This window comes from Macrobrachium rosenbergii, chromosome 37 (genome assembly GCF_040412425.1).
Source record: "Macrobrachium rosenbergii isolate ZJJX-2024 chromosome 37, ASM4041242v1, whole genome shotgun sequence".
Taxonomy (NCBI): Eukaryota; Metazoa; Arthropoda; class Malacostraca; order Decapoda; family Palaemonidae; genus Macrobrachium; species Macrobrachium rosenbergii.
The window spans coordinates 1,274,212-1,298,551 of record NC_089777.1 but is presented as its reverse complement, the minus strand read 5'-3'; the positions used below and the strand labels follow the sequence as shown (position 1 = coordinate 1,298,551).

The following is a 24,340-nucleotide window of genomic DNA, read 5'->3' as shown; positions in this document are numbered from 1 at the left end:
TGTATTTTTCCTAACATTCAAACCTGAGTTCTTCACATTTATGTCCCACCTCAGCCACCCCTCATTCTGATATCTGGGCCAAAAGGCAAAGTGGAGTGCAGACCAGCAAGAGGGCAGGGCTCCCCCTACTGTCAGTAGTTAACAACCTTGTTTGAAAGTTAAGCGGCCATTCTAGCTCACGTTCACAAGCTGAGTCCTTTGTAAAGAATTCTGCTTTGTATGTTAGGAAAAATACAAATTGCTTTAAAAATTTGCTATTTTCATTAGTATAAAAACCAGACCTTGTATCTTACTCCCAGTTTGTCCACCCAACTTAGTCCATGATGCCGAAGGGAGAATTGCTTTTGACGGCAGGTGAGTAGGTTCCCCCCCCTCCCCCACTCACTGACTGACCACCAGTTACCAAATTTCTACAACCAGATCCAGGTTGCTGCTGATGAACAACTCTCTCCTGCATAAAAAGCTCTGGTTTGCATACCTAGGAAAAATGGAAATTGACAAATTTGTAATTTTGTGTTTTTATGGAGTTTCTACATTTGGATGTATTAAAGGCACATAATTGTTCTTTTTATTTTATTTTTTTTTTCAGACACTGAAATTGACTGGATAGCATATATGCAAGAAGTAGAAGGGGTTGTAAATGGCACCTGGGATTACACTAATCTGAAGGGTGATACTGGACCTTTAGTCTATCCTGCTGGTAAGTTGAATGTTTGACAATGCTTCATTGTTGGTCATTTATTTTATCTTATTTTTTAATGATCAGTATGTCTTTGCTTAGATTTATTGGCACCACCAAATTTTTAAAGGAAATAGAAAACTTAGACTGAAAAGGGTTCACAGGATATTATGCAGATTCTTTAAACTTTGACAAAATCATTCTTATTAAAATTTTACAATCATTGATGGCTTTGCAACTTGTTTCCAGATGAATGGTGAAATGCGACAATAATTCCTATACCCAAACCTGGAAAAGATCATAGTAAAATGTAAATAATTGTAGACCTATCTCTTTACCAAGTTGTATATGCAAGTTGTTGGAGAAAATGGTATAGTGGTGCCTCTGTGTTGTTGAGATGGGTATGGCAGTCATATTCTTTCCTTTATACTTAAAGTGGAAATTCTGTTCATGCCAGTGTTTGGTATGTTAGAGCCAGATTTCTTTATAAGACAGAATCTTTTTTTAAATCATTGCCAGTATTTTGTTATTTAAATTTTATTTACAGTTCCATGAAGCAGTGTATTTTAGTAAATTATCTAATTACTTTTATAGAATGTACTTGTGTGAATATGTTTATGAATGATAGCCTTTCATCAAGAAAATATGTATAGTAACTTGTTTTCCATGAAGTTTGTTGTTTGATGACCATTGGTATTGTGGAGGCCATTTATTTATCTTAGTCTGCCTGTGACTTAATGTAACAGCATTTTTGAAAGTTGAATTGCTTTCTTCAAAATACCAAAGTAGTCACTCTTGCAAAGCAGTGGCTTGTATTAATCATCAAATGTAGAATTTTGTGTAATCATTATATTCAGCTGTTGACAAGGAGAACTTTGCATATAGTATTACATTGGTTTAATCATATAAAATTTATTTTATGATCTTAACTAAATGCTATTTATGGTGTATTTTATTCTTTGCAGGTTTTGTGTACATATTTATGGCATTATATTACATCACCAGTAATGGAACCAACATTCGGCTGGCACAGTATATATTTGCAGCATTCTATATCGTTACATTAATTCTTATCTTCAGGATATTTCATAAGAGTAAAAAGGTAAAATATACAGTATACCTGTTAGCCTTGTTGTGGGAAAGGAAATATACTCCCTCCCATCCTCTTAATTTCTGAGTACAGAATTCAATGCAGTAGTCTCAGTTGTGGGCCCTTTCAGCTTCTGACCAGAAGCGTTAGTGTCTCACCATCACATTTTTCTCATTAGTATATTATCATCATTGAAAGTATAAGATGTCACATTCTGGGTTTGTATTTTTTCATTATTAATTTATATTACAGAAGTATTACAAATTAATGACATTAAGATACACGAGGTATAATTTGTTAAAAAGAAATCAAATTTTTCAGTGCAAACACATTACTATACATTAGTCTCTTATGCATCAGTGTAAACATTTCAGACATTTGGCAGAAGAAAAACCCTTCCAGCTCCACTTGGTTGAGTACAATATATATATTTGGATTCCACAGGTTCTCAGGTTACTTACAATCATTTGTGTGTTGTCTGGGCCATTTACAAGGAACAGAGGTGTCAGGTGTTGACCAGTTCTTGTAAATTACTATAACTGGTTTGCATTGAACAAATATATTTTGCTCCAAAAAATTATATTGTGTTTATCTATCTGTAATTTAGGTGGGAAGGCTTCCATACCTGTTACCCTATTGGATAAAAAAAGCCAGGACCTGCAAGTACTTATGAATTGAAATAGAACCTAATTAGTGAACATTTGGGTTGCATTGGCTTGTCCATGGGTTGGACAAGCAAAGATTCAACACTTGCAACCATCAAGATGTAACAGCTATTGCCCCCAGATTACTGTGCCAGTCAGGTAGGAAAGGAATATGTATGGGGATTAAAATGTTAGTTAAATCCCTCCTTTTCTAGTTGATGCCCTAATGGACCCATACAAGAAACATGAAGAGATGTGTTGGTCAGATTACATAAACAGAATTCAGAAGGTTAATGAAGATTTCAAAATGCAGTTTCTAAGATAGTTAAAATCAGGATTTCTTTTTGAAGACAGAAACTGAAACAGCTTCAGTTTTATGATCCTTAACCAACCATCCTTTTGGGAAAGTTGTTCCTGAGAAGTGTTTTAATCCAGTATAATAACGTGTCCCAGCCAAAAGGGTGTCATATTTTTAGTTACAGTACCTCTTTCCTGACTGTGCCATGTGGTAAAAACGAATGAGAGCCATCAATTTTAAAATCCTTCATCCTCCTACAATATTCCCTCATGACTGTGACAGGACACAGGAAAATGTCTTCTTCATTTCTTGGTTATCATGTTAAATAGGGTATAATAAGAGAAGACAAAACCTAAGACTGAAAGCAAATTGTACATATCTTTGCAGTAAAATTTGGATTAGACAGCCCATTATTCTGTTAGTTTTCTGCCTGAATTATCTTATGGGACAGGACATGAATTTCAGTTAAACATCATGCAGAAGCAAACCCCACCAGGGCTCTTTCTGGTCCGGTTCCGAATGTTCGTTCCTGGCTCACGGAAGGACCTCACCCTGTGGGAAGAGGTGAAGGTGATGTGGGAGTCTTCTACCCCTCTTCCAACTGACACAGTTCATTCACTAGAACCGGCCATAGATGGAACAGTCCGTTCTGTTCTCCATTCGATCAGAAGGGCGACTTCTTGCTGTTCAGGGGCTTGAGGGATGTGTATGCTCAGTACCTACCCATCGGTCCTCCCACAGTGCAGAAGTTCCTGTCATGGCAGGAACAACCCGCTCAGCAGTGACATGACGTTCTGGTTCACCTGTCACCATTGTAGATTTGGTTCCTCAGGGGTGGCTTCATCTCAGCACCCTCTTGCAGAGGATGAAGTTGGATGGGTCTCCGTCAGGAAACCCACCTCTCTCTCAACTTCCTCTGTCGGATGAAGTGAGGAGAGAGCTAGCTTGGTAGCTAGATGACAGAAACTTCTCTTTAGGAGTGCCAGTGGAACTCCCCCTCCCGAGATGCTCTTTCATACAGTAAACCCCCTGTATTCGTGTTCTCACAATTTGTGGACTCAAGTATTCACGGATTTCTCTGTGGAATGTATCTACCCATTATTCGCGGAAAATTTGCCCATTCGCGATATTTTTCACTGAGAAATATTCACTATTTACTGTATTTTCGTATAATTTTCGTGACTAAATACACTTTTTGTGATAAAACTATTAAAATACTCAGGTATAAGCATTTGTAGAGGGTTTTTCTTGTGTTTAAACTATCAAAATAGGCAGTTCTAAGTGTTTTTAGAGGGGTTTTAAGTATTCGCGGATTTTAGCTATTCGTGGGGGCATGTGGTACACATCCCCTGCGAATACGGGGGTGTTTACTGTATGCTAGGTATAGATCGCACACTTGAAAGAATGTTCGTACAGGAGTGTTGGACCATAATGACAGACACCTCCACATCAGTGGCCGGAAGCTCAAGGAGTTTTGGGCCCAAATAGTGGGCCACTCTATGGTGCTGACGAGCAACAACACTACAGTGCAGCAACAGCATACTTCAACAAGCAGGGAGGACTGGTATCCTTCCAGCCGCAAGGTTGACTATGCAGGTACATGAGTGGGCAGTAGCACACTCAGTGGAGCTGTCAGCCAGGTACATTCCAGGGTCTTGGATAGGGTGGCAGACAAGCTCAGTCACCAGAGTCTGCTGATAGGGACAGAGTCCCTACACCAAGAGGGACAGACCTCCTACACCAAGATATTGCAAAGACCTTCCAAATTATGGGGAGTCCCAGCATGAGCTCTCTGTAACTGGTACGACAGAAGTTACCGGAGTACAGCTCATTTTGTGCTGGACTGTGGGTTGTGATGGAGAACATTTTTCCAGCACCCATGGGTCATTTTAGAAGCTGATGCCTTCCTCTCCCTTTTTATCTGTTTCAGCAGGTGATCAACAGGCTTTGATCACCCTGAATTTCAGGTTGACTCTGGTGGCACCCAGTGGCCAGACACCAGGTGGGTCTGGTCCTGCTGGCCCAACCTGTCAACAAGGCATCTGTGTGTATTGTCACTCATATAGACAGAGGAGTCAGGGTGACCTGTTTCGCCAGAGATTCCTTCCAGCTCCAAGGCCGAAGTATCTCCCCAACTTTTTTAATCTTTTGATGAGGTTTGTTTTGCATTTTTTTGTTGCATGCGACAGCTAGAATTTGTTAACATTTTTAGTTGCAATCTGAGTATTGGATCTATTGCTGATGTGAACTGCAGCAGGCCCATCATACGTTCTAGTTGCCATCTGGAAACTCTGGGCTGTGCAAAGAACCTTTTGAGGACTTGCGTTATTCTGTTTTGAGTATGATGGGGTGAGACAACAGATCATGAAGAGTATCCCAACACAGTCCCAGCCACTGAAAGTGTCTGCTGGGCATGAGGTATGATTTTTTTCAAATTTATTATAAAACCTTTTGACTATAGTCTGCTGACCATTGTGCTTAGGTTTTTCAAGCACTCGTTTCTTGTGGGCCTCCAGATCAACCACCAGTTTTCTAGGTAGGCTATTAGTTGTATTCCTTTTTGAGTTCTCGAACAAATACCGTTGCTGATTTTGTAAAAAATTCAGGCAATGTTTAGCCCAAAGGGCATGACTTTGAATCTGTACGTACCTTTCCCGATCTGGAACCTTAGGAAGGGGTGGAAGGAAACAGTGACAGGGACATGCCAGTATGCATCTTTCAGATCTACAGAAACTGTCCAAGTCCCTTTTGGAGTGATTGAACATACTTGGGCAACAGTAGTTATCCAAAGCTTTTGGCAAACTGTGCTTTGTCAGTGTTGATTGGTTGAGGATCACTGTTCTTGGGAGGAATCCTTTTTGGAGAAACTGAAGAGATGTACTTGGTGGTGAATACTGTATACACATTTCTCTATGGCTCCCATTAACAGGGCCTTTCTGCCTGTAATATTCCAGAGAGGGGTCTGAGTATTGGAGGAACCCCTTTAAAGGAGGGGAAGGGACGAGACTGTTTCTACTCCAGCCCGTTGAAAATAATGCTGTCCACCCCAAGGGAAAAACTTCCATTGTCTATGATGTCATAGAAGCAGACCCCCAACCATACAATTCCTATTGGTATCTGCCTCTTCCTCTACCTTTGCCTTTGATAGACATTCCAGGTGTTGCTTTTTCTTTTTCCCCCCTCTGTAAGATAGTTTTTGGACCTTGTGAAAAGGATGTCCTTGCTGTTGTTGTTGTCCCTTTGTAGGGAATTGCCCCTTCTGACCACCTACCTTTTTTTTTTTTTTGAGGAAAACTTTTTGGGGTGGCTGAAGGCTCATATGTTTTTTTTTTTATCAAATTGGGCCTTTTTTGGGGTTGGGTAAAGGGAAATTTTGGGTTCTTTATTTCCAGAATTCCCCTTTCCCCAGAAGAGTGTACACTGTACAATTTTGTTGGTGGGCTTACTCATGAGTTGAGCCACAACAGACTCGTCAAACGGGTCCTTACAGAAGGGGTTAGAATGTAATCATGCAGTAACATTGGAGCGTGATTTCTTGGAGCCCTGCAATGCTTCCATTCACACTTTTTATGTGCCATTCTAGAAAGTCACAGACTGCTTCCCATCGGGTTCTCATAAGACTTTTGGCCTCAATGGCAAAAATTGTCCTGGAATTTTCAGGAAGCCTTTTGGTGGCAACTTCCAGCAAGCTGGTAGAGGTTATAATACTAAGGAGTTGGAACCTAGTATAAAATTCTGACAAGGCTGTCCCCTCTGAGAGTCTTCTCATAGGGATCCCAAACTGCTGCGTAGCTATATCTACAGGGAGCTTTTTCCTTTCAAAAGGAGTTGTAACATTGCTCATTCCTTGGTGGAATTTTCCAAAATGTGGAATGACCATGGCAAATGGTTTTAATTCTGCCATTGTCTCTCGTTTATAGTAAGTACAAATTCTGAAAATCTGTCGTCACATGATTAATCATTTTGAAAGTGAAGGGACAGAAGTCTGGGGCTACTTGGTGAGTAACTTGGGTCTTATTCAAAATGGAAGTAGAGATCCATTTTTCATTGACCTGGTAAAGAGTGTTTTCTATAGTTTTTAATGCGATAGGCACAGGTAAGAAAACGTTTCTGTTAGTGGTTTCTCCATATCTAGTGCCATTCAGTATTAGGGAATGCTGCCCTGTTTCTAAATTCTACATGTACAACTTCAATCAGTTTTTCTCTCATTAATTACGTAATTGCCATCGGGAGAGAAAATGTGCATTGAGGCGTCTCGCCAAGGATTATCAGTATCATCAGGGGTGAGTGTTGGAGCCCCTATTATGTTTTGATCTTAAGTTCTGTATTCCAAACTGACCATTTTGTTGTTTCCAGTTGGAATTCTAACATTAGACCTTGTTTGGGCAGCATTTTTATCCACACCCACTTTTCGGTTACAGGATGCAGTACTTTTACACTTTGGGGTGTACATGATTGACTTAATTTCTTTTTTGGAATCATGCTTCATGTCCCTTATGTATTGCTGTTCTGTGGCAAGGACATCTTTGATGTTAATCAATTTCCTTACAGAATTGATCAAAAGCTACAAACTGTGTATCCTTTTTGGGGGAGGTTTTGCAATCTAACTAAGCTTCAACAACTGAACTGTAACTATCTGTTAATCAAGGGGCAAAAGTCCTGGGTAAGTTACTATCCCCCTCCGAAAAGAGCTGTTTTGTCCTTAAAACTTACTGCCATGAGCATACTACAAATCTCACACATATCTGGCAACCAAGTAAATTTTCCTTGTTTTTTACAAGGACTGCTCATGGTAGGTGGTATGGGCCGTACCCACTGGCAAGAAGTGAACCGAGCAATTTAAACAGGATCCTGCGTAATGGTGGCCCTGTAGTTATATAAAACAATTTGTTAACTTAAACTCTCTAAGGTTTAGGTTAGCTTTCATACCTGTATATAGCTTTATTTTACTTACACACTGTTAGTCCTTTTGCAATGGCTATGTGAAATTTTTAATTCTAAACTGTCATGCCATTCAGACTAACTGCTATGAACTAACTAAAGTAACCCAAGCTACCATTTTATATGGCTTAGGTTAATGCTTCTAATATAATCTACGTTAAGCTAAGAATGGAGGCTTTCTTAGAGGGTTCTTGCTTAACCCATTCTAGCTTACTGCCTATTTAGGCATATTTAAAACTTGAGGATATAAACTATATAGAAAATAACCCTCTTATAATCTGGTTTTTTGTTTTATGTGGCCGAGACTACCCTTTTATCTGATATTTGGCCATCGCTGTTTTAGGCTATTAGTAGGATATTCCTTAAAAAGGGGTCCCTACTTAATCTGGTTAGGCTACTGCCTGTTCTAGGTCTACATCACCTTTAAGATATAATTCCACATAAGACCCTACTGGTATGTAGCCTTACAGATATGCTACCGAGTCGTAAAAAACTAGGTTATTTTATTGAGCCTAGGATACTGTTTATATATAATCCTAGGCTTATTTGTTCTTCCTTAGCCTAGTATAGGGTACTGCCTAATCCAGATTATTATAGATCACTCTTAAATGTATAGGCTATATAAAAACAGAAACTTAATGATATGTAACCTTATAGTCAGGTTAATATTTTTTGTCTAACCCAGGTGGTTGTTTATATCCAATTCTAGGCTATTTGGTCTACCATATAAAACAGTAACTCACTAATTTGTAACCTTATAGCTAGGCTATCACTTACTCTAATGTAGGTTGCTGCCTAATCCTTATTATTTAATTCACACTTATGGGTATGGGTTACATAAAACACAATTAGTGTACCTTAATATGTAGCCTTAAAGGTAGGCTACCATCTCATCCAGCACAGATTACTAATTCACCTAGTCGTAGGTTACATGGTCTAGGCTAACGATTTAGTAAAAAAATGGGATGTTTCACCAAAAATTATCACTTAACTTAATATAAGGTACTGCCTAGTCCTGGATTAATTAGATCATGCTAAGTGCACAGGCTTATATAAAAGGAAAAAATTATACTAATGTTTAGCCCTATTGTTAGGCTATCAATTTATTTTGCCCACATATGGTTACTATCTGATCATAGAATCCTTGGTCGAAGCTAGGCCACTTAAGGATACGTAATCCTAGGTCATAGGCTACAGACAACATCCACTATTAATCTAGTCTAAATTATTCTCTTACTGCCTAGATTATTGTAGACATCATATAATCTGAAAGGATTTTCTATATTAATAATAAGTTGTGGAACATTTCTTTTAGTTAAAACATTTAGTTAGAATTTAAAACAATTTTTGCGTTACGGAACTAGCAATCAGTGATGAGTAAACGCCGGGTTCCAGCTTTCACACGCAAATTATCAGTTCCAAAAGTTTAAAACTAAAACTTTTTACTGGAACTTAATCTTAAGTACTTCTTGCTATTTACATTTCCATGAACCTCGCTAATGAAATCGGAGAAGAAAGTTGACACTTTCGGAGCACTGGTAACGACAGAAACCGTTCGCTATTGACCAACAGAAAGTAATGGGTCCCTGGTCTTTTACCGGCCCGGTTGTAAACAAGAGGGCGGACGCGCAAGCGCGATAGCCACTTCTTTTTCCTGCAGGTTCTTTGACGTTGGAAAAACTGGGTTCAGCTTCACTGAAATTAAGGGAAAGTGCCCTCTTATCTTTGAGTCCATTATATACTCTATCACGTGTTATAATGTTAATCATTACAACGAAATACCTGGCCAAAAAGACCAACTAGAAGAGAATTCTTTGATATTAGTTTGGTCACCATCAAGCTCTGGTAGACCATGGAAGGTAAATCCTTGAGGATGAAACAAGCGACTATGCTATGAAAAATATATGGCAAAATCACCGATATACAGTACATTTTACTTGTAATTCCATTTCAGTTGGCAGATTATTACTGATATTGTTTATTGCTAAAGCAAATAGTGTGCCACTAAGGATACTTCCCAGTGGAACACCATTTTCAAGTGGAAATGTTTTTGACAAAACATCATTAATTCTCATCTGAAAAGTGCGATCTGTCAGAAAGTTTCAGATACTCTTAGGTAAATGTCCATGGATGCTATTTTTATATAATGTTTTTAATATTACATACAGGCAGTCCCCGGTTATCGTCGGGGGTTCCGTTCCCAACGGCGTGACGATAACCAAAAATCAGCAATATAGCACCAAATTCCCTGCTTATCGGCACCAATACCAGATATCGGCGCTGATAACCAGGGATTGGCGCTGATAAGTGGATACCGGTGCCGAAAATCCAGTTATTGTCATCACTAGACAAGCGCCATAAAACCACATCACTGATAACCGAGGCCACCAATCAACACTGAACAAGCACATTGTTTGCCAAAGCTTTGGATAACTACCGATGCCCAAGTATGTTCAATCATTCCAAAATTGACTTTGACAGTTTCTGTAGATCTGAAAGATGCATACTGGCATGTCCCTATCACTGTTTCCTTCCACCCCTTCCTAAGGTTCCAGATCGGGAAAGATATGTACAGATTCAAAGTCATGCCCTTTGGGCTAAACATTGCCTGAATATTTTACAAAATCATCAACGGTATTTGTTCGAGAACTCAAAAAGGAATACAACTAATATCCTACCTAGACAACTGGTGGTTGGTCTGGAGGCCCACAAGAAAAGAGTGCTTGGAAAACCTAAGAGCAATGGCTGGGACTGTGTTGGGATACTCTTCACGGCCTGTTGTCTCTCCCCATCATACTCAAAACAGAATAAGGCAAGTCCTCAAAAGGTTCCTTGCACAGCCCAGAGTTTCCAGATGGCAATTAGAATGTATGATGGGCCTGCTGCAGTTCACATCAGTAATAGATCCAATACTTATATTGCAACTAAAAATGTTAACAAATTCTAGCTGTCGCATGCAACAAAAAAGATGTGAAACTGACCTCATCAAAAGATTTAAAAGGTTGGGGAGACACCTCAGCCTTGGAGCTGGAAGGAAGCTCTGGCAAAACAGGTCACCCTGACTCCTCCATCTGTATGAGTGACAATACACACAGATGCCTTGTTGACAGGTTGGGAGAACATTGGGAGGATTGTCAGGTGGTAGGGAGGTGGTCAGCTACTCTGAGGAATTCTTGTATCAGTTTCATGGAGCTGATGGCTGTCTTTTTGTCTCTCAAAAAGCTTAAACCATCGGAAGACAGAGACAACATGACTACTATGTCCTGCATCAAGAGGTCAGGATCACGTTCACCTCCTCTCAGTATGATAATGCTAGCTATCCTTCGGATGGCGCAAGCAATGAAGTGGCATCTATCTGCAATTCACTGACAGGGGTCCCATTGTAATAGCAGACTCTATCAAGGAAAATGACAGCCTGAACAGAGTCAATGTTGGACAACCACTCTTGTCAAACAATAGCCAACATGCTTCCACAATTGGAAGTGGACCTGTCACCACATATAAGAATCACAAACTCCTTTATATGTGTCTCCAAACCTGGACAGTCAAGCAACAGCAAGAGATGCCTTCCTAAAGACTGGAATTAAGGGAGTTCGATATCTTTTTACTCCATTGTCCCAGATTTCGAAGGTTTCGAGCAAACTTCTAACCTTCAAAGGAACAGCTTACTTAATAGCCCCAAATTGGCCAAACAGGCATTGGTTCCTATTATTTCAACAACAGGCGAAAAGATCAGTTCCACTACCGTCCACTGTTCTATCCCAGACAGTAGGAGAGAAAGCCGTTTACACATCCTCCTTTCTGAGCCGAGACCTTCACGTATGGATTTTTTAAATATCTATTGTGAAAATTACTCACCTAATGTTGCTAGGTACCTAGTGCAAAACTTACGGACATCATCTATCTGGCAATACCAGTCCGTATGGAAGATATGGTTAGATTATATCCATACTGGGAGCCCAGTTGAGATTTCTATAGTAACACTTTTTATTTTTCTTATATACCTTTTTGAAGACAAACACCTTGCGGTTACAACAGTCATGGCATACGAAGCAATGTTAGCAAAACCCTTGCTTGATGGATTCGGGATTGACTCCAGTATAGAAGTTGTCACTTCCCTTCTGCAGTCTTTTGGTCTACAAAGACCCGCTCCTGAAAGGCCTCCAATTACTTAGTCCCTGAACAAGGTGTTTAGACTTCTATCAACCCCTCGATTCAGAAGACCCAATACAACCACAACACATGCTACAAAAAGCCATCTTCATGATTGCATTAGCATCAGGAGCTCGTATCAGTGAACTGGGCTCTCTAAGATGGGGAAGATACATCACGCAAACAGTTGACCATCAATTATTTTTGTCCCCTGGCCCATCATTCTTGGCCAAGAATGAGGATCCTTTAAGAAGGAAATCTACTCTTATAAGAAAACTCAATTTTGCAGACAAGACATTATGCTCGGTTCAAGCACTTAAGGTTTACCTAGAAGTCACGGCAAACATCCCAGAAGGTCCTATTTTCCTACACCCTATCACAAACTAACCACTCCCTACAAGGGCTGAGAATGATTGTAGTGTCTCCCATTAAAAAGGCAAATCCACACTCCTTTCCTAGGTCACATAATATTAGGAAAGTAAGCATGTCGTTGGCCTTCTTCAGAAATGTCTCTTTCGAAGAAGTCTCCGAATGTACAGGGTGGTCATCAGAGATAGGGAAAAAAAATTATTGCCATGTGCCCGAACAAATTTGATTGCACTGTGTATCAGTAGGTGGCATGGTTAGTCTTAACCCCAAGGTGCTACAGCAGAAAACCAGGGGTCTTATTTACGGTGAGTATGCTAACTATCACAGGGAGAAGGGCGACAGTACTACAACCAAACCCAGCATGCTTAGGTAATCCACTGTAGAACTACATCCTAAAACGTAAGTTCATGTGTAGTACCTAGTTCCTTGGTACCAAAACCTGAAGAGTATTTGGAATAAAGAATGGGACTTGAAATTTGTGGCTTGACCTCAGATCAGAAATGTTTTTTTCCTTTGGGGTGTTGGAATTAAAAATTGAGAGCTTAAGCCTTTTTCGTCACCTGTCAGTTTGTAAAACTCCTTGAGGACAAAACAAGTGACTATGCTATCAAAAACAGGTTGATGTAGGAAAACCTATTTTTACTTATAGACTTTACCTGGTAGTTGGCATATAGCTGTCGCCTCTGGACGCTGCTGCAGAATTTTTAAATTTCTCGCGCTTAGCGCTATAAACACCTAGGTGATCCTCTACCACGCCTTCTATAGGTAACAAGGAACTATCCCAACAATGTTCTAGAACCATTGTTGTCGAGACCGCAACACGGTCTCGCTTTGTGGTTGAATTTTTGTCTGCAATATATACTTAAGTATTTCTTTGTATTTTTTGTCAGCTAGCGCTTTGCAATTTGTGGTCGGAATTAATTGTACAATATGTCTGATTCTGGTCTTGTAGTATAGATATTGTGTTTAGGCTGTAGACTCGCTCTGCCTACATGGGTTATCTGACCCCCATTCAGTTTGCTCTTTCATGTAGGGGTAAATTTTGTAATACAGAGAATACATGTGAGGAATGTATGTATCTAACAACTGATGGAATGGTGTTAAAAGTCCAGATGGACACTAAATTTCAGCTGTGCTTCAGCCATCCAGACGATGGCCAAGCTTACGAAAAAATTGGCTCCGGCGGGGTGTTATGAGGAGGTGGGGGTCTGTCTGCCCACTGCTCTCCCAGGTCTAGACTCTGGTCGGACTCCCTGGTTCAGGAGAGGGCATGTCGAAAACCGAAGTGAGGCTGAGTGGGCTTGCTCCCGAGCAGTCACCCTCAAGTATTCCTGCTGTGCATTCCCAGGATGCTTCCGCACTACAGAAAAGGCGCTGGGGATGTGTCTTCTAGTGGTGATGATTCGATCCTCCTCAAAGTGTGTCACATTCCTTCGCCTCAAGAGTGTCTCGCGCTGCCTCTCCTGTGCGATTCCTAAGAAAAGATCAAGACGGATCCGCATGCGGGCTGTAGCTTCTGGAGTGATCCGAACCTTTCCTCCTCCTCTTCAGCAGATCAGCCCCTCACGAAGGCGAACCCAGCTTTACGCTATTGCCCGCATTGCCGTGAGCTTCCGCATTGCGAGCCGCTCTATCCGGCCTCCAGCCTCATCGCAGATAGTGCCTCCTCCTACTATCGGTCAACAAGATCCTCGCTTTGTCGCCGTCAATGGGACAAATTGACGCAGGATCTTATTCAGTTCTTTTGTGGCGCTGCTGCTTCGAGCACCTGTTGCGGAGACACTTCTCTTCGAATGCGCCATGTCTTGACTCAAGAGCCTCCCACTGCATGGCACCAATGAAGAGGCTCAACCAGGCGCCCAGCATTCTTCTTCTGGCCCGATTCGCCACGCTCGTTGGCGAAACGCCACTACAGCATGGCGCGCCACACTTGACGGATTCGGGCGCTACATCGGCATGGTTTAAGACTTTAGATTCCGCTACGACCTACTTTTCGCAGGAAACTGTTCCTGTACACCACCTGTCTCCTGTGTCTTCTGTAGACGAAGAAATCGAAGAAGATGTAGAAATAGAAGAGAATTCTTCCAGGAATCAAGGAGAAATTCGGGTTATAAGGAAAGTTATCAAGCCGGAGAACTTTGGGACTCTTTGCCTCGACCAAGCCCTAGATCGCAGTTTAAGAGGGATAACGCTGATCCGCCTTTTACACGCCTAGTTTTGCGAGTTTCTGCCAAGAAGGTTATCAAGAAATGACCTCACTCAGACAAGAGAGAGCAAGGCAAGAGTATGTTTTGTCTTCCACCCTCCAGATTGGCTCATCGCAGCCGCATGTGGTACGAGACTGGAGAACGTTTTTCTTTTTTGGGTGTGTCTACTCCGCCAAGGACTTTCCAGTCTAGTGGATTCAAGTCGCCACACAGTTTTTCCTCAATCACAAGATCTTTTCACGAGTCGGAGTTGATCATCTTCTCAAGAGTATTTTCGCTTGTTGTGGAGGTCATCATTTCCCTTGATTGGTCAGTGGCGGCTCTGGCTAGGAAAGTCAAAGAATTCGGACTTTCGGATGCGCAGTCGACGGATTTCACTTCGGTAGTCGACTGCATAGACAAGGGGGTATGCGATTGTGCCTTGGAGCTAACTTCGGTTTTTGCAACCGGAGTTCTGAAGAAACATGACCCGGTGCCTCTTTTTACAGGGAGCAGTGTTTCTCGCAGCCAGAGGCCTGCTCTCTTTGCCCCTTTGTCGAAGGACCACTTGTTCCCGAAGGAATTAGTTCGAGAGACTGCTGTAGCTCTCACACAAAAAGCTACACAGGACCTGTTGGCTCAGTCAGCAAAGAAGTCGAAGAAGACTACTCCGGTAGCTACTTCCACCAAAACTTTGGTGTTTTCGACACTTCCAAGACGCTCAGGCAAGCGCCCGTTTCTCGCCCTTTTTCCAAGTTTCTGTGGGAAAGGAAAATCTTCACTGACTTCCAATTTTCAACAAAAGAAATGAGTGTGCTGTCCTCCACATAGCAGTAGGTGCCAGACTCCAGTCGCTCGGCCTGGCAAAGGTCACTCAAGATCCTTGGACCTTACAGGTGATCCGAGAGGGCACTCCATCCCATCTCCCAACAAAAGCCCCCATCGGACGCTCCAGTCGTTTTTCCAGCATACCCAACGACTCAGTTTTGGCGCTCTTCGAGAAGGCGAAGCACTACTGAGGAAATGTCATCGAATTAGTGTCAATTCTATGCTCTCCGGGTTTACAACTGCCCTTTTAGTTTCTGAAGGCGCTGGAGGTTGGAGGCCGGTTCTGACGTGAGCGCATTGAACGCTTTCGTAAAGAAGATCAATTGATAGGAAACGACAGAGTCGGTGTTAGCATCTCTTCAACTGCAAGGAACGGATGGTCTCGATAGACCTCTGTGATGTGTATCTTCCACGTCTAATCCATCAGGAATCAAGGAAGTTCCTGAGGTTTGTTTTCCAAGGCAGTTTCTTCTGTCTGGAGCTCTTTGTTTCGACTGTCAACTGCACCTCAAGCGTTTACAAGAGTTCTGTCAACGCTACGGGTTAATTCACTTGCAAGGAACGAAATAAGGATGTCAATGTATCTGGACGACTGGCTTCTGAAAGCACACTCCAAAGCCAAATGTGGAGGACCCACGAACATTATCTCTGGTAAAGGAACTAGGCCTACTAGTCAATGTTCCGAAATCGTCTTCTCACCATCACAGAAGATGGTTTATTTGGGAGTGAGAATGGACTTCTGACTTTTCGGGCTTCTCCATCACGGAGAGCAGAGTCTTGTCTAAGAATGATAGACGACTTTCTACATCGCAAGGTTTGCCCAGCCAACCAGTGGATGAGCTTAGACTGGGACCTTAGGCCTCGGGAGTGGAGAAGTTCAGAAACTGGGAGACCAAGATGATGCCTCTGCAGTTTTATCTACAAAGCCAATGGCCAGCAAACCCATCCGATTCCAAGATTTCAGATCAGATCAAGAAGGAGCTGTTCTGGTGGAATTCAAGAGAAAGACTACAGGAGGGAATTTCTCTTTTTATCAAGAACCCAGACCTCACACTCTTGTCAGACGCTTCGGATCAGGGGTGGGGAGCGACTTTAGACAACAAGGAATGTTCGGGCCTGTGGCAGGAAGAGCAGAAAGAACTGCACATAAATGTGAAAGAACTGAAGCGGTACACTGAAGCCCTGATGCAATTTCTGAAACAAGAGGTAAAAGGCAAGGTTATTCTAGTTCAGTCGGATAACACGACAGCTCTTGCTTATACTGTGTTGGGCAGCAGGGGGCACCTATTCCTTCCTGCATCAGACTTCCACCAAGGAACTTTTAGAATGGTCGAAGAACGCAGGTCACGTATTGACCAGGTTCATAAAAGGCGAGAGGAATGTAACAACGGATCTTTTAAGCAGGAAGAATCAAGTCTTGCCCACGGAATGGACCTTACATCCTTCAGAGGTTTAAACAATTGTGGAATCTGTGGGGTTGTCCTGCAGACCTGTTTGCAACAGACAGAACAAAACGCTTCCTGCAGCATATTGTCTTCAGATCCGGACGCATAAGGCACTTTGGGTGGATGCAATGACAATGAGTTGGGATTGCCTAGATCTTTACGCTTTTCCACCGTTCAAAATTATCAGGAAGGTCTTGGAAAAGTTCAGGAACCACAAGAACACCAAGATGACTCTAATCGTTCCTTTCTGGCCATCGAGGGAATGGTTCCCAGATCTTCTCCTCCTCCTCGCAGATTTTCCAGATCCTCCCGTCGAGGAAAGAGCCCATTTCAGACAACCCCACTTCCTGAGGTTCCATCAGAACTTGTCCGGCCCACGGCTTGTCGCCTGCAGACTGTCAGAGCTAATTTCAGGAAGAGAGGTTAAAGAGGTTGTGTTGCCATTGCACACCTAGAAGAAAGTCTTCGACGCAGTATACCAGGCAGATGAACGTTTAGAGACTGCACAGATATGGAGTTTCGCTTTCTAAAACCTCTAAATCAAATAGCTAAGTTCTTGCTATCCCTTTAAGGAGAAAGGATTGTCTTTGGAGCACGATTAAGGGTATCGATCAATGCTTGCTGCATTTAAGCACAGAGTGTCTAGACATCTCAACAATCAGGATCTAACAGATTTACTTGTCTTTAATACCTCGAAGACGAAAGTTCCTAAACAAATAGCATGGAATTTGGACATCGTTCTTAAATGGATTTGTTCAGATCAATTCGAGCCTTTGGCAAATGCATCGTTGAGAAATTTGACTAAGAAAACTATTTTTCTAGTAGCACTCGCAACAGCCAGGAGGTGAGTGAGGTCTATGCCTGACAAAACTATTGGTTTCTCTTCTCAAGGAAAAGCTGTATGTTCTTCCTCTCTTAGGTTCTTAGCTTAAGAACTAAGATGACAGACTGGCGGCCGAGGTCTTTCAGCATTAAGAGCCTTCAGATCTTGTGAGAAGGAGAACAAGAGAGATTGTTAAAATTCTGTGAGAGCCTTAAAGTTCTATATTCACCGAACAAAGGTATCAGCTCTTTCGAGAACTTGTGAGGTCTTCAGAGAAACCCGCACACCACTCTCTAAGAATGCCTATTTTCTTAAGAGAAGTTATTTCAGCTTTCTCCATGGAATTGTCAGGATTCAGACACGGAACTGAAAGTGAGAGCACATGATAAGAGCCAGCTACTTTAGCTTTCAGGCACAATCTCTCAGTGTGCATCAGAATTCACATTTTGCGATGTAAGCCGACCTTCGATCGTGACATTTGTCAGAATCTGAAGACTTGATTTTGACAAATGCAGTACCTTAGGGCCTTTAGTAGCTACTGACACGGTGGTGGTGAGGGAGAAAGAGGCAACCCTATCCGACTAACATTTTCCTAGTTGGAAATTGTTTGTTGCGCTGCCTGGCAGGCAATGCGTTGTTGGTTTAGAGTACCTACAATCTTTTAATTTTGTATGAGTTTTAATTTTATATTTTAAGATAGAGGTGATCCCTTATTGGCTAATTTGGTTCTGCGCCCAGAGCAAGGGCATACTAAGTCTTGTCTCACACGTGCGTTGTCCTCACGGCAGTACTAACAGATTGTATCTGGACCCGATCCTTTATATCCTGTCTATACACCGAGGGACAAGCAGAGACACAGAGTGCAGTAACCGCTGAGTCAGCAATCCTTCAAGGTAAGGAAACTAAAATTCATGTTTTTGATTTCTAACACATATGGCTGACATGGTCCCACCTCCTCTAAAGGTGCCAATCAGCTATATGTAACTACCAGGTAAGTCCTATAAGTAAAAATGATATTTTTATGATAAAATAAGGTTTTACTTATACTTACCTGGTAGTTACATGAGTAAACCCGCCCACCTCCCCTCTCATGTCAAGTGGGCTTAAAACTTACCGGGTTCTAGAACATTATTGGGATAGTTCCTTGTTACCCATAGAGGGCGCTGGGTAGAGGGATCACCTAGGTGGCTTTAGCGCCAGCGCCGAAATTTAAAATTCTGCCGCTCCAGAGACTTACAGCCATATGTGTAACTACCAGGTAAGTATAAGTAAAACCTTATTTTATCATAAAATATCATATTTGGTAGTCACTGTTGAGTCCTCAAAATCCTCCCACTTCCCTGACGGTAAAGGCATGGGATTTGGTTAAGGGATTATCCGCATTGACCAACAGGAGAGTAATGGCTCCTGGTCTTACTGCCCGGTTAAACAAGAGGTCGGACACTGGCGCACAATAGTCACTTCTCTTTATTGCAGCCTTGACGTTGGAAAAACTGGCCCTGCTTCGCTGAAGGTGCAGCACCCCATTCGAGTCCATTATATACTCCATCACGTGTTATAACGTTAATCATTACGACACAGTACCTGGCCAAAAAGACCAACTAGAAGAGAATTTTTTGGTATAGTTTAATACCATGGGGCTCTGTAGACCATGGAAGGTAAATCCTTGAGGACTCCAACATAACTACTGAAAATAGGTTTTTCCTATGTCAAACCTGTTTATTCAGCATCTTGTGGCTAAAACATGCAGAATAAATCATTAATAAAGCTTAATAAAAATAGATGAATGGCCCCCATCTGTAGGCTGTAAATTTTCCGTGGATAAACTCAAAAGTCATGTTTTATCAAAATAAAATGAAAAAGGTGGAAAGGATTTGACGTAAGGAAAATTCATTTCTTGGGAAGACCTGTGTCACCCGGTGAAATAACTATGAAGCACTTATTTCTAGGTATAAGTATTGCTACAAATACAGAGAAAAGTTATCAGAAAGCTAAGCCATTACCTCAGTTCGATCATCTATTAATCAAAATAGATGTCGGTATACACAAAGGGTGAGTGTGTGATGCCACTGCCACAGGCCTCTGCCCTGTAGAGATTTCCAATCTCAAAAACCCCGGAAAGTGAGGGGCCGTCACATAGCCAACGCTCACTGCCCAGCCAACCAACACCCCAGCAGCCATATTGTCCTCATTCCATGCCAGCACCCACCCCAAGCTTGGTATGTATACTAGGGTGGGAAACGGAGAACATGGTGGTCACTGGTGACACAGGTCTTCTCAGAAATAGATTTTTCCTCGTCAAAATCCCTTCTGCTCCGACCTGTGTCACCCGGTGAAATCTGTAATAGAGAATCATACAAAGCTTGAGAAACCCCTTTAACAACTAATGAGATGAAGATAAATAAAACTAATATACAAACTGAGTTTTCTGGGTTTCCCCGACCTGAAGCCACCCAAGGTGAAATAGCCATTGAGCACTTTTTTTCTAGGTAAATCTGTTAAGCAAATATACCAGAGAAAAGCTAAATGTCAAGCTGAGCATTATCTCAGTGCGAGCTCCATGAATGAGTCGTGGTATGTGAAAGGGTGAGATTGTCAATCACAGGTTCCGCCTCCTGTAGACATTCCCCGATGTCAAAAGTCCCACTGAGTGAGGTGCATACAACGCCCGCACCACTCGCGGACCGACAACACACCAGCGCCACCTACATTCCATTTTTAGCACGCATCGCTTTTGGTAGCTTTTTGCTTTGTGCGCCTTTTTTGTGCCTTATTTTCTGATATCATGGCTTCATCCCAGGATTCGTCATCACCTAAGTTGAGTACCATCTCTTTATTTTATTTTAGGCGGTTGAGGCTCCTATTTCTCTAATTTCCGTAATTAGGAATTTATGCAACACCCGCTCGACGCTTCCTCCCAGCCCCATGTGACCTTCAATTCGTACTGGTTTTTATCAAGCCGCTTCTGCCTTTTATTTATGTTTTTTGTGCCTTATGTTTATCCAGCATATTCATAGTGGCTTAATTCATTATTTAATTCTGTTGCCATTACCCTTCCCTGGGGATGTATGGTCCTTGTCGCCAGGTTACGAAGTTTCCCTCGGCCTATCCGCTCTTAACCAGTTTTATATGATTTAGCTTGGACCCTCACTCTCCAGCTCCTGGGTTTATTATTTGAGATGGTACAGTTATGCTTATTAGGTTTATTTTATGCCTTGCGCACGGATGCCTTAGATATTTACAGATTATGTTCATTGTTTATTTTGTGAAGGTCGGCCATTTTCCCTCCGCGCTCATATCGCTTTGGGTTTGGTTCTCCCTTCTACATGTGTCTTTTATTATTTGATTTATTTCTTTTACACCTAGTGACGTTAACTATTTAGGTCTGTTAGATACCATTTCCCTCCTGAGCTACTCCCTGACCGCTGAAGGTTGTTAGGCTTCAGGTTAGGCTATTAGCGGTCTGTTCCCTTGGAAGAGAAGGTTAGGTGTAGGAGGGCCTCATGGTTGGCGCTCTCTTGGTTGTTGTCTCGGTTGGAGGTGTTTGGCCTGCGTTTCCTCCCCTCTCCCTATTTTGGCCTTCCGCTTGGACTACTGAGCCTAGTAAGGTTAAGCTAACATGGTGGTCTCTTACGAAAGCCTACCCTTGTCCTAGGACCGCACCTTCCGGGACAGTTTCCAGCTTCATGTATCCCCTCTCTTACCACTTTCCCACATGCCTCCCTGCTCTTTCTCCCCTTGGTTCAAGCCACATATTTTGTTAACTTACCAAGGCTCTGAGAGCTTTGCCCTGATCCTTACGCTAATAGCCTACACCCTTCCCCAGATTGATTGGTTCCTCTCTGTTTCTCACATTATGATTTCACCTTACCCGGAAGGCACCACCAGAACTTGTATGGTGTCCAAAGCTCTCACTCCTGGCCACCATCCCTTTACCTTCCTGCGCACTTTGGCCTTTGAGGGTCCCTCATCCTCTCTTCTCTCGTTAGTCGCTCGCATGTTCGACTCGGGAGAGAGATGGGGGATTTCAGGACGCCCAGGAGGCTCACTCACCCCCCGGCCGCCTCTACTGGTCTCCCTCCTGGCCTGTCCTCCCTTCCTCTACTGCCAGTGCGTTGTTTTCCCAGCCAGGTGTCGTTTCGTAGACCGTCTGGAAACATTTTTGTGCATGTAGCCAGTTAGGTTTTCTCCACCTGACTGTCTTCTGCCTCATTTTCACATGTCACTGATGTTATCCTCCGTTTCTATCTCTATTTAGAACTTGTCTTTCCCAAGTATCTATCTTCGACTATTCAATTTGCATTTTCCGGCTAGTAATGTAATAGCTTTCTCGTTGTTTCATTTCTTACACACTGGTGGGTATGGTGTATGGTTTGGTCACCGGTGCTCACCACACCTCCTCCACCATCACCATATCAGGGTAACGTGACCCCGCTACTGCTTTGAAACTTTTTAACGCTAATCACAAGTTAACCGCTCACCGTATATGTATTGTTTTTAATTTGTTGACGCATGCTTTAACGGGACTCTCCTGTTTCTCCGATTAACTCCGGCGTCCCTTTGTTTTGTATTATTATTTTATTGATCATGTGCACCTGCTAGACCTCTCATCATTCGGCATGTTCCGTAGGGTCTGTCTGGTCCTTTTACATGCCCAGTTAATTTATTATCCTAAGATCGCGTTCGCACCCATCTGGGGCGCCTTATCAGCATACTATGTACTTATCCATCTGCAGATGGTCTGTTTGTGGAGCAGGGGTGCACGCAGTCCTCCAGCAGGCGAGCGGACATGAGGTCTGCAGGTTCCACTCCGGGAGCGCCAGCCCACGTGGGGGACCTGGTCGCCTGGCACCCTGATGGCGTGGAGGTGCACGCTTTACGAAGGGATACCTGGGATGAACGGGTAAGCAGATTTTCTTTCCGATTCATACTTCTTTTGAGTTTGGTTCTTACGGCTACCAAGATATTAGTCTTCTAGAGACGGTTAGTTGACATTCTTCTTCTTTCAGATTGACCGCAGCTCGGGACTTTTCATGGACCCTTAAGTCCTGGGTCAGCTAAGCTGAGGAACGCCGGGCAGGGAAACCCTACGTTTTTTTCCAAAGACATCGCGCTTTTCTCGCGCTTTCTGATCTCAGCGCTTGAAGGCGGATGAGGCAGCCGCCTTTGATCGCTGGGATCCGAAATGATCAACCCTTCCCAGGGAAGACGAGCCGCATGCGGAGAGGTCAACGAAGATGTTATGCTCCTTAATTTGAACTTGGAGCCCATGAACGGACCTGATCTCCAAGCAGGTAAGGGGGTAAGGGGAGGTAGTGGTGGGACTATCTCTTTAGTTCTCCTTCTTCTTCTTCCTCTTCAGGGGATTCGTGAAATCTTTCTGGTTTTATGGACGGTGTGTCTACTGTCCTAAGGTCAAATTATCAAGAAAAAGACCTTGAAAACCCAGAAAGTCCGCTCCAGGTTCCCTCAGCGCCACGTGGCCCTTAGTCTTGTGCCGCTCCACCCAGCAAGGCCTCTACTTCTGGTAAGGGTTCACGGACAAAACAAAGCAAGGAGGTTCCACCTCTCGCCTTCCTTTTGATTTTCAGAAACATTTGCCGAGCTTATGCAGAAGCCGACAAGAGAGTTGGACGACAGCTGTCGAACTCTCCTCTCTTCAGCTTTCTTCATCCAATGCTTCCGTGCTTCTGTCGCAGCAGGTTAAGTCCCAAGGGAATCCTTAATCTGGGGTTCATGAGCTGCAGAGCTGCCTGCCAGACCTTTTTCTGTCCCGGATACCTCCAGCCTTCCTCCCTTCGATAAGGGGAACCCTATGACTGACCCTTTATGCTCCTCAGCATGAAGGCAATTCTGACAATTGAGGGCCTAGGCACTCGCTGGCTGGAGGAACTGCAATCTTTCCTCCCGGTCTGGAACCTCCTGCATCCAGGTTTTCACAGACTTACAGAGGAGGCGTGATTCATTCCGACAAGGTCCCAAAGGAGATGGTCATCTTCCCGAGGACCAAGCTCAGTCGCTCTGCTCAACATTAAACGGAGGGCAAAGCAGAGGAACACCAAACTCACTCCGGCCAAGGGTACTTACACGTTCTCTTTGGGAGAAATTCTCCTCACCTCTTGCACTTCAAAAGTGGCTTCCTCACTAGCTAAGCTTGCATGGAGGGTAACCCTTCTTCATCTCCGAGACAGATCCACCTCTCATGTCTTCCCCGAGATTCTGGAGTTTTGGGAAGAGCCCGCCACTTTCACAGTGACTCGGCTCGGACTTTGATTCTGCTTTCACTCTGCTCAGCTGCAGCAACTCAAGATCCCTGATTCGGTCTGAAAACAGTCAGATCACACACGCTTAGCAGGTTCCCAAACTCTGACTTTGGCGGAGGCAAACAGTGGTCTACAGCTTAAGACACTTGTTTCAGGTCCTGACGAAATCTCTCTTTGGCGAAGCCAACAGGACCTTTACGACTTCATCACGGGTTCGATGAACTGCCGAAGCACATCTTTTTCGCAGTTTCCATCCGGCCATGAGCCTAACAGGCTTATGAAGAGCTCCATCTGGGGAGCTAATCTCTTCCTCAAGAAGAGGTTGATGCGGTCCAGCTGAAGCAACTAGGGCCAATCAGAGTCTCCGTCTCGCAGGCCTAAGCGTAGCAACGGAGCCCGCCGGACCCCATCCTAAGTCCGGTAAGAAGCTCAAAGTTTAAACGTTCCCTGCTCAGGATCATCTACAGGCACCAGTCTCCACACCCGCCAGCCTTCAACCTCGCACACTCAGCCTCAGCCTCAATATGTGCTGGTTCAGCCAGCTCAGCCCTCGCTGCCCTCAGAGTGTAATCTCCCGGTTTTCAATGCTTCATGAAAGCCAGGGTCATTTCACCATCCAGAA

The 24,340-nt window shown here is 43.1% G+C and overlaps 1 protein-coding gene across 4 annotated transcripts in view; it reads left to right on the top strand.

The window, feature by feature from the left end:
• Positions 1-24,340, top strand: part of Alg3 (Alg3, alpha-1,3- mannosyltransferase) — a 314,859-nt gene that overhangs the window by 133,344 nt on the left and 157,175 nt on the right. For all 4 annotated transcript variants that reach the window (XM_067081280.1, XM_067081281.1, XM_067081282.1 and 1 more), the window contains 2 exons: positions 590-700; positions 1,645-1,781. In XM_067081280.1, coding sequence (XP_066937381.1) covers positions 590-700; positions 1,645-1,781 — 248 coding nt within the window. The remainder of the gene's footprint in view (positions 1-589; positions 701-1,644; positions 1,782-24,340) is intronic.